Source organism: Astyanax mexicanus, chromosome 18 (genome assembly GCF_023375975.1).
Source record: "Astyanax mexicanus isolate ESR-SI-001 chromosome 18, AstMex3_surface, whole genome shotgun sequence".
Taxonomy (NCBI): Eukaryota; Metazoa; Chordata; class Actinopteri; order Characiformes; family Acestrorhamphidae; genus Astyanax; species Astyanax mexicanus.
The window spans coordinates 18,845,522-18,858,588 of record NC_064425.1 but is presented as its reverse complement, the minus strand read 5'-3'; the positions used below and the strand labels follow the sequence as shown (position 1 = coordinate 18,858,588).

At 37.8% G+C, this 13,067-nt stretch overlaps 1 protein-coding gene across 1 annotated transcript in view; it reads left to right on the top strand.

Annotated features, from left to right (window-relative positions):
• The window catches only part of si:ch211-137a8.2 (SPEC and KASH domain-containing protein), a 37,247-nt gene that overhangs the window by 18,575 nt on the left and 5,605 nt on the right, over positions 1–13,067 (top strand). Inside the window, exons 5-9 of the mRNA XM_007236836.4 lie at positions 2,289–2,426; positions 2,524–2,718; positions 8,204–8,426; positions 11,278–11,381; positions 12,713–12,764. Coding sequence (XP_007236898.3) covers positions 2,289–2,426; positions 2,524–2,718; positions 8,204–8,426; positions 11,278–11,381; positions 12,713–12,764 — 712 coding nt within the window. The remainder of the gene's footprint in view (positions 1–2,288; positions 2,427–2,523; positions 2,719–8,203; positions 8,427–11,277; positions 11,382–12,712; positions 12,765–13,067) is intronic.

Sequence of the window (13,067 nt, the reverse complement as noted above, 5' to 3'; positions counted from 1 at the left end):
TTGGGCTCACATCAGGTAAATGTTCAGGTCATTGACAACCTATTTTTCATGATGAAAACGGAACGAGCACAAAATAAAAATGAATACATGAAAAAAGTTATTGCATATAAATTAAAAATTATGTATAAAATAAAATTTTATTACACTTTTTCAGCTAAGAATAAACAGTAAATGAAATGTTCTGTAATAAATTACAGTTATTATTGACCAGTGATCGGAACATAGCTGCTCTATGCCTGAGATGTCCTGTTAACATAATTTAAATCTAACAAAACTTAAAAGCTGTTTAAAAAAAAAAAAACATTAGCAGTAAATATTCTCAAAATATTTACACAAACATAACATAGTAAAACCATAAAAAATACATAATAAATAAATAAAAACTAGACCAAAACTAGTAATAAACTAAATTAAAATCACCTGTCAAAATTGGTATGCCATAAGCATTCTGGCCAGTGTTCAGCCTTACTCACAAGATAACACCTCACAACTGATTAACGTGTGCATTCCCAAGCTGTCCCTTAAAGGTTCTCGATTTTCTTGTTTTTTTTTCTTGTTATATTATTTTATGCCTCATAAAATTTAAATAATATATTTATTATTATTATTATTATTATTATTATTATTATTATTATTATTATTATAAATATTATTATTATTATTATTATAAATATTATTATTATTATTTATTAAGATATATATGGTAATGCCATCTAGTGACTTTTTTTGGTAGCAACAGTGTGCACTATTAAAACAAGCAGTTTATCAGAGCTGTGTGTGGATGGCTGGTGAAACTGCTCATTACATGAAGCTGCAGTTCTTCATCCAACCACTAGCAGCAGCAGCACAAGCCCCGCTCTCTTCACTCAGTCACTACTTCAGTACAGCCCAGCCACGGGCTACAGAGCTCAGCCAGTCCGTTTTTACTGTTTCTGTAAACAAATAAAGGTTTTAACCCCACTAACCGGATAATACAGCTCACTACAGTTCATCTTTCAGCCCAAGCAGCTAACAGCAGCAGGTTAGAACAGCCGACACGGAGGCACTGCTCGGATTACATTATAAACAGGTCAGTTAGCGCGCTGCTAACCTCAGGATGTTTATAACTACGGAGTTTAGTGGACACACCACGGCCGCCAGGTAAGTCTTTTAAAGGCTACTGAAGACTATTAAAGGCTATTAGAGTGTAACCCCTGGCTCCCAGGGGTTACAAGAGGTTATTGAAAGCATTATTGGGGGGCAGAAATCAGTACAGGCTGGTTAGATAAGTGATGTGGGTATTGTCTTATAAATATTTACACATAACTTATATCTCTCCTGAAAAGCTTTTATTTTAGTCAGAAACACGCTTGTGTTTACTTTATCTGAGAGAAAGATGTTTTTTTAATTCAATGGAAAGCAACAGGTGTAGTCAATTATAAGTTTAAGATTTTTAATCCACCTCACTGTGATCTATAGTCAGTGTTCTCAAGTCACACTGACACACGCATTTCAGCGAGTTCACACGCTCTCACCTGCGCGCACCCACCCCTCCGTTAGATACAGATACAAAACCTGCGCGCCCAACCCCCGCCCCCCCTCCCCCGTTGGACAGATAAAAACAGTGATCACACTCCCGCCGACTGCGCTCATGCAGTGGCTATCTCTATTTAAATGAATAGGATGCGCTGTGTTGGTGCCGCGCCATTTGCGTAGCGCGCTGCGCTATTTGCGTAGCGCGCGCGGGAGGGATCGTCGATCCTCTTTTTGACTTCGATACTCGAGATCGTGACCTCATTTCGATTCGATTTCGATAAAATATCGAGATCGTGACACCCCTAATATACAGTGTGGTATCCTGTGACGTTTGGCATGTCTGTGCACACTCCGAATCCAATTAATTGATTTTCTTTTATTTGTTTGTGTGATTTGCAGTAAAAGATGAAATTAAAGCATTAAAGCTGATGTCCAAGAGACGGACTGGTGACCACTGACCTATTAGCTCTTTATCCGAGCATGCTCCCTCTTGTGTCTGACCTCAAATGCACGGCACAGCTACTCCCTTTCACCCGCAGTCGCATCAGAAAGCCATTAGCTTACCCTGAGTCTAACCTCAGCAGGCCTGTCCATGACTGTGAACTCTATGCCCATGTATTGTTAGTCAGCATTCCTTTGCCCAGGGGTGTTGTATTTTTGATGCCGCTTTTTCCCTGTCCAAAAATACTCCCTGTAAGACAGAATGGCAGAATGTAGACAGTCAGAGGGGGGAAAAATCCTGATGTCCTGTCTGTGGCCTGTGTTTGCTGCAGCACTTTGTGCTCCAGCGAGAGGACTTTGAGAGACAGAGGGAGGAGATGGCTGTCTGGCTGGCTGACATGGACCTGAGACTGACCGAGGTGGAGCACTTTTCAGAGAGAAACACCTGTGCCAAGATGCGGCAGCTTCAGGTAGACATGAATTTTTCACCCGAGTATATGGGATACTTTCACATAGTAGGAAGGAGTGTATGAATATTTCACACGCGTCTGTGCGGGTGTGTATCAGGGCTTCCAGCAGGCCGTGGCTGAAAGCGCAGGCCGTCTGAACGAGCTGCTGGAGCAGGGAGAAAAGCTGATCCAGCGGAGTGAGCCGGCTGATGCTCAGGCCATCGAGGGACAGCTGCAGGAACTGCTGCTGTACTGCGCTCGCGTCTTCCAGGGTCTGGGACGCCTTCACACACGCCTGCTCAGCATGAGACTGGTAATCATTATCATCATCATCATCAAACACACTCCGTCCTACATGTTCTAATGTTACTTCAGGCTGCACTCATTGCTAGAACGAAGGTGCAAATGCACAAATATACACAGTCCCTGTAGAGAAGTATTGCCAACATAATAGGACTCTCTGAAGCAGATAAACATTAAGCTCTTGGCACCATTCCTAATGCCAGACTTGGGCTAGAGGGGGTAGAAGGCAATACTCAGTTACCGAAAATCATTAGTTACTCCAATAAATGCAGGACAAATGCCCAAAATGCTCTAAAATTACTTCTCATTTTTGACAAAATGATCAATGTTAGCTTCAAGCCCACTGCTGACACAGATGTGCAAATGCATACATAAACACTTTGTCTAAAACATGTAGAGAAGGATTGCCAATAGAGTAGAACTCTCTGGAGCAGATGAACATGAAGCTCCATATAGCTCTATATATCTTAAATATTGTTAGTCTTGCCTGGACAGTAGAGAAAGTTCCTCCTAAAAAGCAGGCCAAACTCTTTATTTTTGCTTAATTTAATCAAAATAAACATGTAATTTTCAAAACATGAAGACCCATCAACATGCTCTACTTGTCATTTAAACTTATCCAAAATTAGCATTGCATTAGCATTTAAGGCCAACTGCTGACATAGATGTACAAATGCATACATACACAGTTTGTCTAGTATCTGTAGGGAAGTATTGCCAATAGAAAAGGACTCCCTGGAGCAAATAAACATTAAACTTTATATAGCTCTATATATCTCGAATATTGATAGTCTTGCCTGGACAGTAGAGAAAGTTCCTCCAAAAAAGCAGGACAAACTCTTTATTTTTGCATAATTATACAAAATAAACATGTAATTTTCAAAACATGACTTGCTCTATTTGTCATTTTGACTTATCCAAACAGCCAACTGCTGACAGAGATGTACAAATGCACGCATACACAGTTTGTCTAGTACCTGTAGGGAAGTATTGCCAATTGAAAAGGACTCCCTGGAGCAGATAAACATAAAGCTCTTATTTTCTAAATTTACAGTCTTGCCTGGACAGTAGAGAAAGTTCCTCCAAAAAAGCAGGACAAACTCTTGGTTTTGGTGTAATTTACTGAAAATAAGTATATAATTTCCAAAACATAAAGACCCATCAAAATGCTCTAATGTTACTCATTTTTGACACCTCCAAAATTGGATTGTTGTCTTCAAATAGAACTATTTTAAAGTATTGAGTGCTGACATGTGGAATGATTTATCAGAAACGTAAGAAATGCAGATGCTCTGCTCTGTTAGCTGCACAATGCTTCAGATATATATTTTTTTTTTCCCTCAGTTGGGTGTGCTACATGGAAAGACTGCCTCTCTGTAGATGTAAAATTTGAGGCTCCTGCAACTTTTTCATCTCTCTCATTAAGGTCTACTATCCTGCTGTCTCTCATTTTCTTTTAATGTCTGTCCTCATCTTGCCTGTCACGTTTTTCATTTCATTCACTCTCATTTTCTCATCTCTTTCCACTTTGTAAAGAGTGAGTGACGAATGGTGTTTTTCCAACTCTGCCTGCAGGCCATGAGAGCAATGTGATCTGCTAGAGCATTTGTATTGTTCTGTTAATAAAATAATCTTTATTTTCTTCGACTACTCAGACGCTCGCTCTTGCACTCTATTTTAGCTCAGTTGAAATGCAGCTTTTTATTTGTACCGTTGTTTTAAGCTGAAGTTTTTACTATTTTTTTTTTTCTTAACATTGAAAGCAGAAATATTTAAGTTGAAAGAGGAGAAAGCATTCTTATAAACTGCATGGGACTCCTACATGTATTCCTGGGTAGTTTTACCAGGAAAACTCAGTTGTTTCTACCATGTCTAAGAACTCAGTTCCTGTCTAAATACACTGTATGTCCTGTAAGATAACTTTTATTAAAATTGCCAGATTTATCTACTTGAAAAAGAGACTGCACCACAATGCACGTTTTAAAAGTACTTTTTCCACATTCACAATGCAATTACTCATTCTTACTTTATTTTATATACAGGTGCTGGTCATAATATCATGAAATATCAGAATAGCATGAAAAAGTTCATTTATTTCAGTAATTCCCTTCAAAAATTGAAATTTGTATATTATATTCTTTCATTACACACAGACTGATGTATTTCAAATTATTGTTTCATTTAATTTTGATGATTATAACTAACAACTAATGGAAACCCCTTTGAAAATTAGAATATTACCTTAGACCAATACAAGAAAAGGTTATTGCATAGGGTTAAGGTCATACGAGTTAGGCCCCGAGTGGTCCAGCGGTGCTGCCACTGTGCTGCCACTGTGAGCAGGAGGTTGGCCCTGCTCCCTCTGGGTAGGTAGATGGCACTCTCTCCCCACATCACTCCTAGGGTGATGTCTGCAGCACAGGGCGTCTGTGAGCTGACGTATCAGAACCGAGTTGCTGCGCTTTCCTCCAAGGGCGCTGGCTGCTCGGCAATGCTGCATCAGCAGCAGCTCGAAAAGAAGCAGTGGCTGGCTTCACATGTATTGGAGGAAGCATGTGTTAGTCTTCACCCTCCTGGTGTGTTAGGGCATTACTAGTGATAGGGAGAGTCCTAATGAGTGGGTTGGGTAATTGTCCGTGTAAATTGGGGAGAAAATGGGGAAAATTTTAAAATATATTATAATATTATAATATTATAAAAAAAAAATTATAAAAAAAGAGGTCATGCGAGAACCAGGATACCATGATTCTTAAACCAGGTACCTGGTAGCTGTTGGAAAATGAAACCATCATTGACCATCAGTAAATGTTGCATTTTATTTGAAAATCAAGGGACCAGAGGAAGAGGCACACAGTCCAAGCTGCTTGAGGTCTATTGTGAGGTTTCCACAATCAGTGATGGTTTGTTAAACATCACCACCCCACCTCATCACCAACATCCTGACATCCCGTCACTAATGCTCTTGTTGCTGGAGGCCACATCTCTAAGTACCAGCTAGTTATCTCCTAAATCATGTCTACCCAAGTGTGCTGGTGCTTTTATCATTTATATAGATTTTATTTTTTAATTAATAACATTTCACAGTGAAACATACAGTTTTAATGTGTGTTCTTTTATTATACTAAAATACACGTGTATTTCTAGAGATCTTGCACTGCAAATACACTACGCAGCTCAAGAGTCCTTAGTTTTATCTTGTAGTATTCTAAATAAGCATCACACCACAAAGATATAATTCTTGTCTATTTCAGAGTCACATGCTTTCAAGAATTCCAGGGTGAAAAATTGTGACTGTGCTCCTGAATAGCTGAAATATTTGTCTTGAAGCCAAGCAGTCCCTGTATAATACATGTACTGTCCATGTGAACCAGTTCTCTGTGTGGGTCTTTGTTTCTGTAGGCCGGAGCGGATCATGCTGAAAATGTGCTGTATTGATGCTCATTTTACAGTAGGCATGTAGAGGTTATAGAGTCATACACCGGACGTCCAATAATGAATTGCCTCTGTGTGTGTGTGTGTGTGTGTGTGTGTGTGTGTGTGTGTGTGTTAGAGAGATAGGGCTTCCTACAGCTTAGCACATTTTGCGTCATTGGTTTTCATGTTCACTGAATACTGTAGCAAAAAAAAAAAACGTTTTAAGGGAAGTCATGTGAAGTCATCTGCAAGATATTTGTGAGAGGAACTGCTGTGTGAATTGCCCTGTGTGAGGCTTGATTTATTTTTATTACCTATGGTTTGAACTTATTGGTCCTGAAACTTCTGAGGCTCCATTATGTAGAAGAAAAGGAGGCTTAACCTCTGAATTTAGGAAGCAGCCTCATAATCTCTCCTTTGAGTTCTCTCACAATTAGTGATGTTAATCAACACTCGGCTCAACTAATTCTTAAGAATTTGATATGCTTTATTTGAGATTCTATGCTGAATATATGAAGCGAAAATGACATTCCAATTTTACTGTGACTAAGAGGGTTTAAACAGTCCAGCGCATCCCAAAGTTTCTTTATGATTTATTTCTTATTTTATCCCAATTCAGAAGGCCAATTACCCAATCCTGTTGATGTGAGCTGTGGTTGTGAAATCAACCACAGAGTCTTTTCAAATGGCCTCTGATGTAGCATCACTAGGCAGCCAATGTGCTTGGAAGAAAGCGCTGGATACCCAGCTCAAATGTACTGGCTGACAGATACCTGCGCTGACCAAAGCACCCAGTGAAGTGATGTGGGGAGGAAATTGCTCTCTCGAACTGTTAACTGCAAGCAGCAGTATCTTAATGTGAAAGTGCCCTAGTCCGCTGGACCACTCAGAGCTCTGGGCCAAAATGTACAATGTCTCGTTTAGATAAAACCTGTTCGAACTGGTTCTGACTAAATGCAACCAAATCCTGAAATACAGTAAAAAAATAATAACTAAATAATTCACAAATTATCAAATCTCAAAGCTCATAATGTGACACAATTTATGTTAAATTAGGAATTGGGACTTTTATAAAAACTATATTGTTATTCGTTTAAAGTTTTGCATTTTCATCATCACGAACAAATAGAGCCTATCTGAGCCACGCAGCGCAATGTGTTTTGTGCAGGCACTTTGAGAGGGTCCTCCGGCATAGGTCCTCAACCGTATTTGCTATAATGTGACTCATTGTACCATGCCCCTTTCCTTTCATGCCATGCCTCCATACAAGATTAAGGCCAGAACTCTAAGACTTAAAAACTGTGATCTAAAAGTAAAAGAAAAAAAAAGATTTGAACCATGAAAAATTAAATAAAAAACTGTGGAAAAAAGTTTCCCGAAAACAGAAAATCTGACCCTGAAAAATATAAAATCTCAAACATCAAAATACACAAGAAAGTGAAAATTAAAAAAACTGTTTGTTTAAAAAATTGTTTAAAACAATTTCCAAATTTAATAAAAGATTAATTAAAAATATGATCAAAACATATTTGATACACTTATTTTAAATATATATTTTTTCAAAGTTCAAGATTAATACCTAAACTTTTCTCCGTGATTTGACTCCATATAGCCTGGCAAATGCTTACAAATGGGAACCACTTTAGCTGCACAACCATTCTTTCTGCATTTCTTTCAGGAAATTCTCAATTCTTTTCATTTATTTATTTCATTTAGAATGTCTAAGTAAATCTCCAACTAAATTAAAATAATTACATTTAAAATATTGTTTGTAATAACATTTTTTAAGAAACTTAAATAAAATTTTTTACACAACCACCATAAAAAGTACACAACCACCATAAAAAGTACACAACCACCATAAAAAGTACACAACCACCATAAAAACACACCTCTTTCAGGAAAACACAGCTCCAATGTAAAATAGTGGCCCATTACATGAAAACGAGAAAACGTCCTACACTTTACAGCTGTTGTTATATATTTTAAGATTTATTTGCATGTCTTTTTGGACTATGTAAAGGAAAGTGGTTTAAAATTATAATGCTGGTCTATATCTATTGACCCTCTCTCTTTCTCAGGTGTTTGAGGAGGACTGGCCTTTGTGTTCGGACTCGGGCTGCCCGTCTGAGTCCATGCTGGAGGATGAAGCTGCTGGGGATCGTGGTCCGACTCCGCCAGCCCTGAACATCCCTGCCCAGCTCTGCCACGAGCAGCTGGTCCTGGAGTGGGACCCTTCTGTCGACATTGGGGGCTCCATCTCCCATGACGACGCCGACTCTTCCTACTTCAGTGCCAACCCAGGTGGGCTCCAGGATTTAGAATGTAGTCACTTATGATTCACAAACCTTTCCTTATTCTGTATCTTTAGCAGTGTTTACACATTGACTTCCAATTACTTTACACAACTCTGGTATCAGTGGTGTTTTATGCAAAATAGTTTTATGCAAAAAAAAAAATATTATTATTATTATTATTATTAGTAGTAGTAGTAGTAGTAGTAGTAAGGAGTAGTAACTGCATTCTCTGTAGCTAAATAAATAGTTTACCCAGCTAATTCTGGTGCACAGTAAAATTATCAGTGTGATCAGTGCAAAAGTGTGGATATTTTTCATAGTCACGGATGTAAATGCTATTTTAGTAGCAGCTAAAGCTTTTCATGTTCTTAACATTTTAAAAAAACATTTTCTTTGCAGCTTCAGTTTTAGCAGGGTGTTAAACATTTGCATGCAGGATTTGTTGGTATGCTGTGAATCCATATTTCAACCTACAACCTAAATGCATGATAAATATACTCCACGCTTTACAGTTGGCAAGATGTTCTTTCCTTTGTTTAGGTTGTCCATACATTTGCATAGAACACTTTTGATGGTTCACGTTTTTGGATTTGTTTTGTCATGTTATGAGAGGAAGAGGAACTATGCCTTAGAATTAGTTAAACGTGTTGTATTGAGTTTTATGTTTGATTAGCTGCAGCATTTACTACTTCTCAGTAACTTAAAACAAACTGGGTCATTTGGCAAAGGGTCAGTATTATTTTGTGCAGCTTTAGAAGTTTATACAATAAGATAAGATAAGATTTATTTATTTATTATTCCCACAGTGGGAAAGTCTGCAATATTACAGCAGTGCAAAGGACATAACAGAAGTGTCAGGAAATGTGCAAACAATATATATCACATCTACAGCTCTGGAAAAAAATAAAAGACCACTTAAAAATGAGTTTTTAAAATGAGTTAAAATTGATTTTACCAAAATAAAAAAGGAGTATAATCAAGAGGAATCTGGATGATCATAAGCCATCAAACCAAAAAGTTATCCAAAAGCAGTGTGAGAGACGGGTAGAGGAGAACATTCCAAGTGATTTAAAAACCAGAGTTATTCCACCAAATATTGATTTATAAACTCTTAAAAAATAACTCTTTATGAATATGAACTTTTTTTCTTTGCGTTATTTGAGATTTGAAAGCTCTGCATCGTTTTTTGTTATTTCAGCCATTTCTCATTTTCTGCAAATAAATGCTCTAAATGACAATATTTTTAAAAGTTGTCCGTAGTTCATAAAATAAAACAACAATGCTCATTTTATTAAAACATTTACCTATAAATAGCAAAATCAGAGAAACTGATTCAGAAACTGAAGTGGTCTCTTAATTTTGTCCAGAGCTATATATATTCAAAACAATACAAAATAATATAATATAATATATATTTAATATAATATAATTTAAGATGGGAAGAAACATTATTCACCAGTATGTATTAGTTGTGGTAGATAGTGACTGTTAATAATGCACATAGATTGATAGTAATTAAGTGATAAAATTGCATATAATGATGGTAGATCATAATGTACAGGGTGAATTTGGATATTGTACATAGAACTAAGTAAATAGATTGCACATAGTGATGATGATCAGTACAAAGCTAGGAAGCTATAAATTAACAGTGATGATGATGACTTATGCATACTTATTCATATAACAAGTCCTAAATTATTCATTGTTTAAGTGATTGTGAAAGCTGCAAAAAATAGGTTGATTTAAATTATTTATTACATATATATTTTTTTAATTTGCAAAAAGTAATTAAAAATACTGTAATAACATTTTAAAATGCATTACATATCTAATTTATCTTATATAAATCTATACTATATAAGGATACTGTATATAAAATAGTGTTAAAATGATTAAGCAGGCGGTGAACAGCCTATATCATACACATCCTGGCCTGTGTAGTAAAACCACTCCAGATGATCCAGAACGCAGCAGCACGTCTGGTCTTCAACCAGCCAAAACGGGCACATGTCACCCCGCTGCTCATTGAGCTCCATTGGCTACCAGTTGATGCTCGCATCAAATTCAAAGCTCTTACAATCGCCTACAAGGTGATGACAGAACAGGCTCCTTCCTACCTGCACTCGCTCCTGAAGGCTTACGCTACCTCCCGGCCGCTGCGCTCCTCCAGTGAACGTCGCCTCGCTTTGCCAAAAACTCACACAAAGCAATCCAGACTGTTCTCATACAGAGTTCCCCAATGGTGGAACAAACTACCTTCCACTACCAGATCAGGAGAATCTCTCGCTATCTTTAATAAACTCCTGAAGACAGAGCTCTTCAAAGAGCACTTACTCTCTTAACACCTCTAACACACTAACTACTTCTAACCTAATTTCCTTCTTCCTCTCCTTCACTCCTCTATCCTATTACTCCCCTTGTCCTCCTTTTATCCCTATCCAAAGATGTTTTACCTTGAAACTTATTTTACATTGTACTTGACTATTGTAAGTCGCTTTGGACAAAAGCGTCTGCCAAATGTAATGTAATGTAATGTAATGTAATGTAATGTAAACATCCTTTTACAAACTGGTAGATGAAACATGGTAGCATAAAACTGACATTGGCAAAGTGATAAATGTTTATTACCCATATATTACCCATAATACTCATTAGTGATGTCAGTTCAAGTGTCTTGTTTTGTCACTGTAATGGACTCTGTTAGCAGCCTAGTTATGTATTTCACAGGCCCAGTGCAGGGTATAATCCTCTTTTCACGCATGTCCCCGTGCTGCGTATCAGTTTATAATTATCTAAACGAGAGGCAAATCTCCACTGACTCATCGAGGGCATTAAAGGTTATCTTTCTTCCCCAGGTCTCTGCAGCGCAGCGGAGCTGCTTACCAAAGATCCTCTGAGGAGGAGAGCTTACCTGAGTCCGTCCGACTCGCAAAAGGCCACAGCATGTGTCCAGCAGCCGGTGAGCGTCCCGCACTTCCCTGCTACTGTCCCACAGCTGGGTCCCGCCAGCGTTTACTTACAGTACACTGTGCACAGTGCTGCTACAGTTAGTCAGGAATATTGAATAACGGTAATGTATGGAGACATAATGTATGTGCATACATTTTCTGGGAAGCAACAAATGCAATTGAAATGCAAATATGAAAAGGGTGTGTGTGAGGGGGGGGTGCATGCTTTTAAAATTTCATAATGAAATGTGTTCACAATAGGCATATGCAGCCACATGCATCTGCTGTGTGCATATATACCATGTGGCAGGCATGCACATTTATGTATGCCTCCGTATGCTCATGTGAGGACCAGCCAGAGTAAGAACTCCTGCATGGTATGCGGGTAGGCGATATGATGTGAAATGTTATTGTCATGTTATTATCTTGATGTAAATTAGTATAATAAGTTGTTGCTGGGAGTACCATGTAAACTTAGTACACCTAGAACACTGATTTTCAAATTTATGTGAATAACAAATTATAAAACAAATCGTATTTCTTCTCAAATAATGCTCTTAGGTCTTTTTCTAGCCTTTCTAAAATGTAGCAACACTGTTTCTACTTAGTAATCCTTTGAGAGAAAAAAAAATCAATTAAATCAATTTACTGGACATGTTCTCTCTTAGTATCTAAAATGTGCATCAGGGCTACATTTCTAAATTGCTTAAATTGTTCGTAATTTTATGTTTTTACAGTTGCCACACATTCTGTGTACGAATTGCTACAGCTTTAACATGTCGAAAACTGGTCTAAATTTTTTTGTTTGGGGTGACTTCTGCCCACCCGCTTTCTTTCTCTCACACACAGTCCCATATATACCCCAGCAGTGCTATTTTAATCATATATTTACCTCAGCAGTGCTTTATTAGTCATAAATTTACTTCAGCAGTGCCATTTTGGTCATAGCTCAGCTAACAGTACTATCCTAGCTAGCCCTGCAATTCTTAATAATTTTCTGCTAATTAATTTTGGTTGCCAAATATTCTGTTTATCCCAATGCATATATACACAGTGTTATTTATAGTTCTTTATACATAACACTGCAATTTTAGTGTAGTTCCTTAAAACTCTTAAAACTTCAAACAATGCTTCAACCAATTACTGGCTGATATTAAATTACTGTAAGAGTATTTTTTAGCCCAGTTTTTTTGCTTCCTGGTCTTTTTTCCCTACTATGTACCTTTTGAAAGATGCATATTCTTGGGTTGTAGAGAAAAGGTTGTATTTGTTTTGTAAGCATGTTTTTAATACTGAAGTTAAAATGGGGCTGAATTGTGATCGTTGCCTCCCCTGTTTCCAGGTCACAGAGAGAAGCTTACAGGGCGTGGCTCCACCCCGGACCCCAGTGCCAGGTAAAACCATGCCCTCCGATTGGCCACTGCCATAATGATGCCAGTGAAGGCACTGCTTATCACAGCTTAAGACGTGATCAGCGTTAGACTGCTATGCTTTATGGGCTGCCCTCATTATGGCTGTTTTTCCAATAGCCTTAATCTGCAAACCTAACCAAAGTGGTTCTTCGTGTTTCTCTGCATTCTTCATGTGTTTATCAAACTTTTACATCACATTAGACTCCTGCAGTGTTATTTAATTCAGTCTAACTTCTTCAGGGAGTTCTGTATCACCACGAGGATAAATAGTCTAGGCTTAGCTAT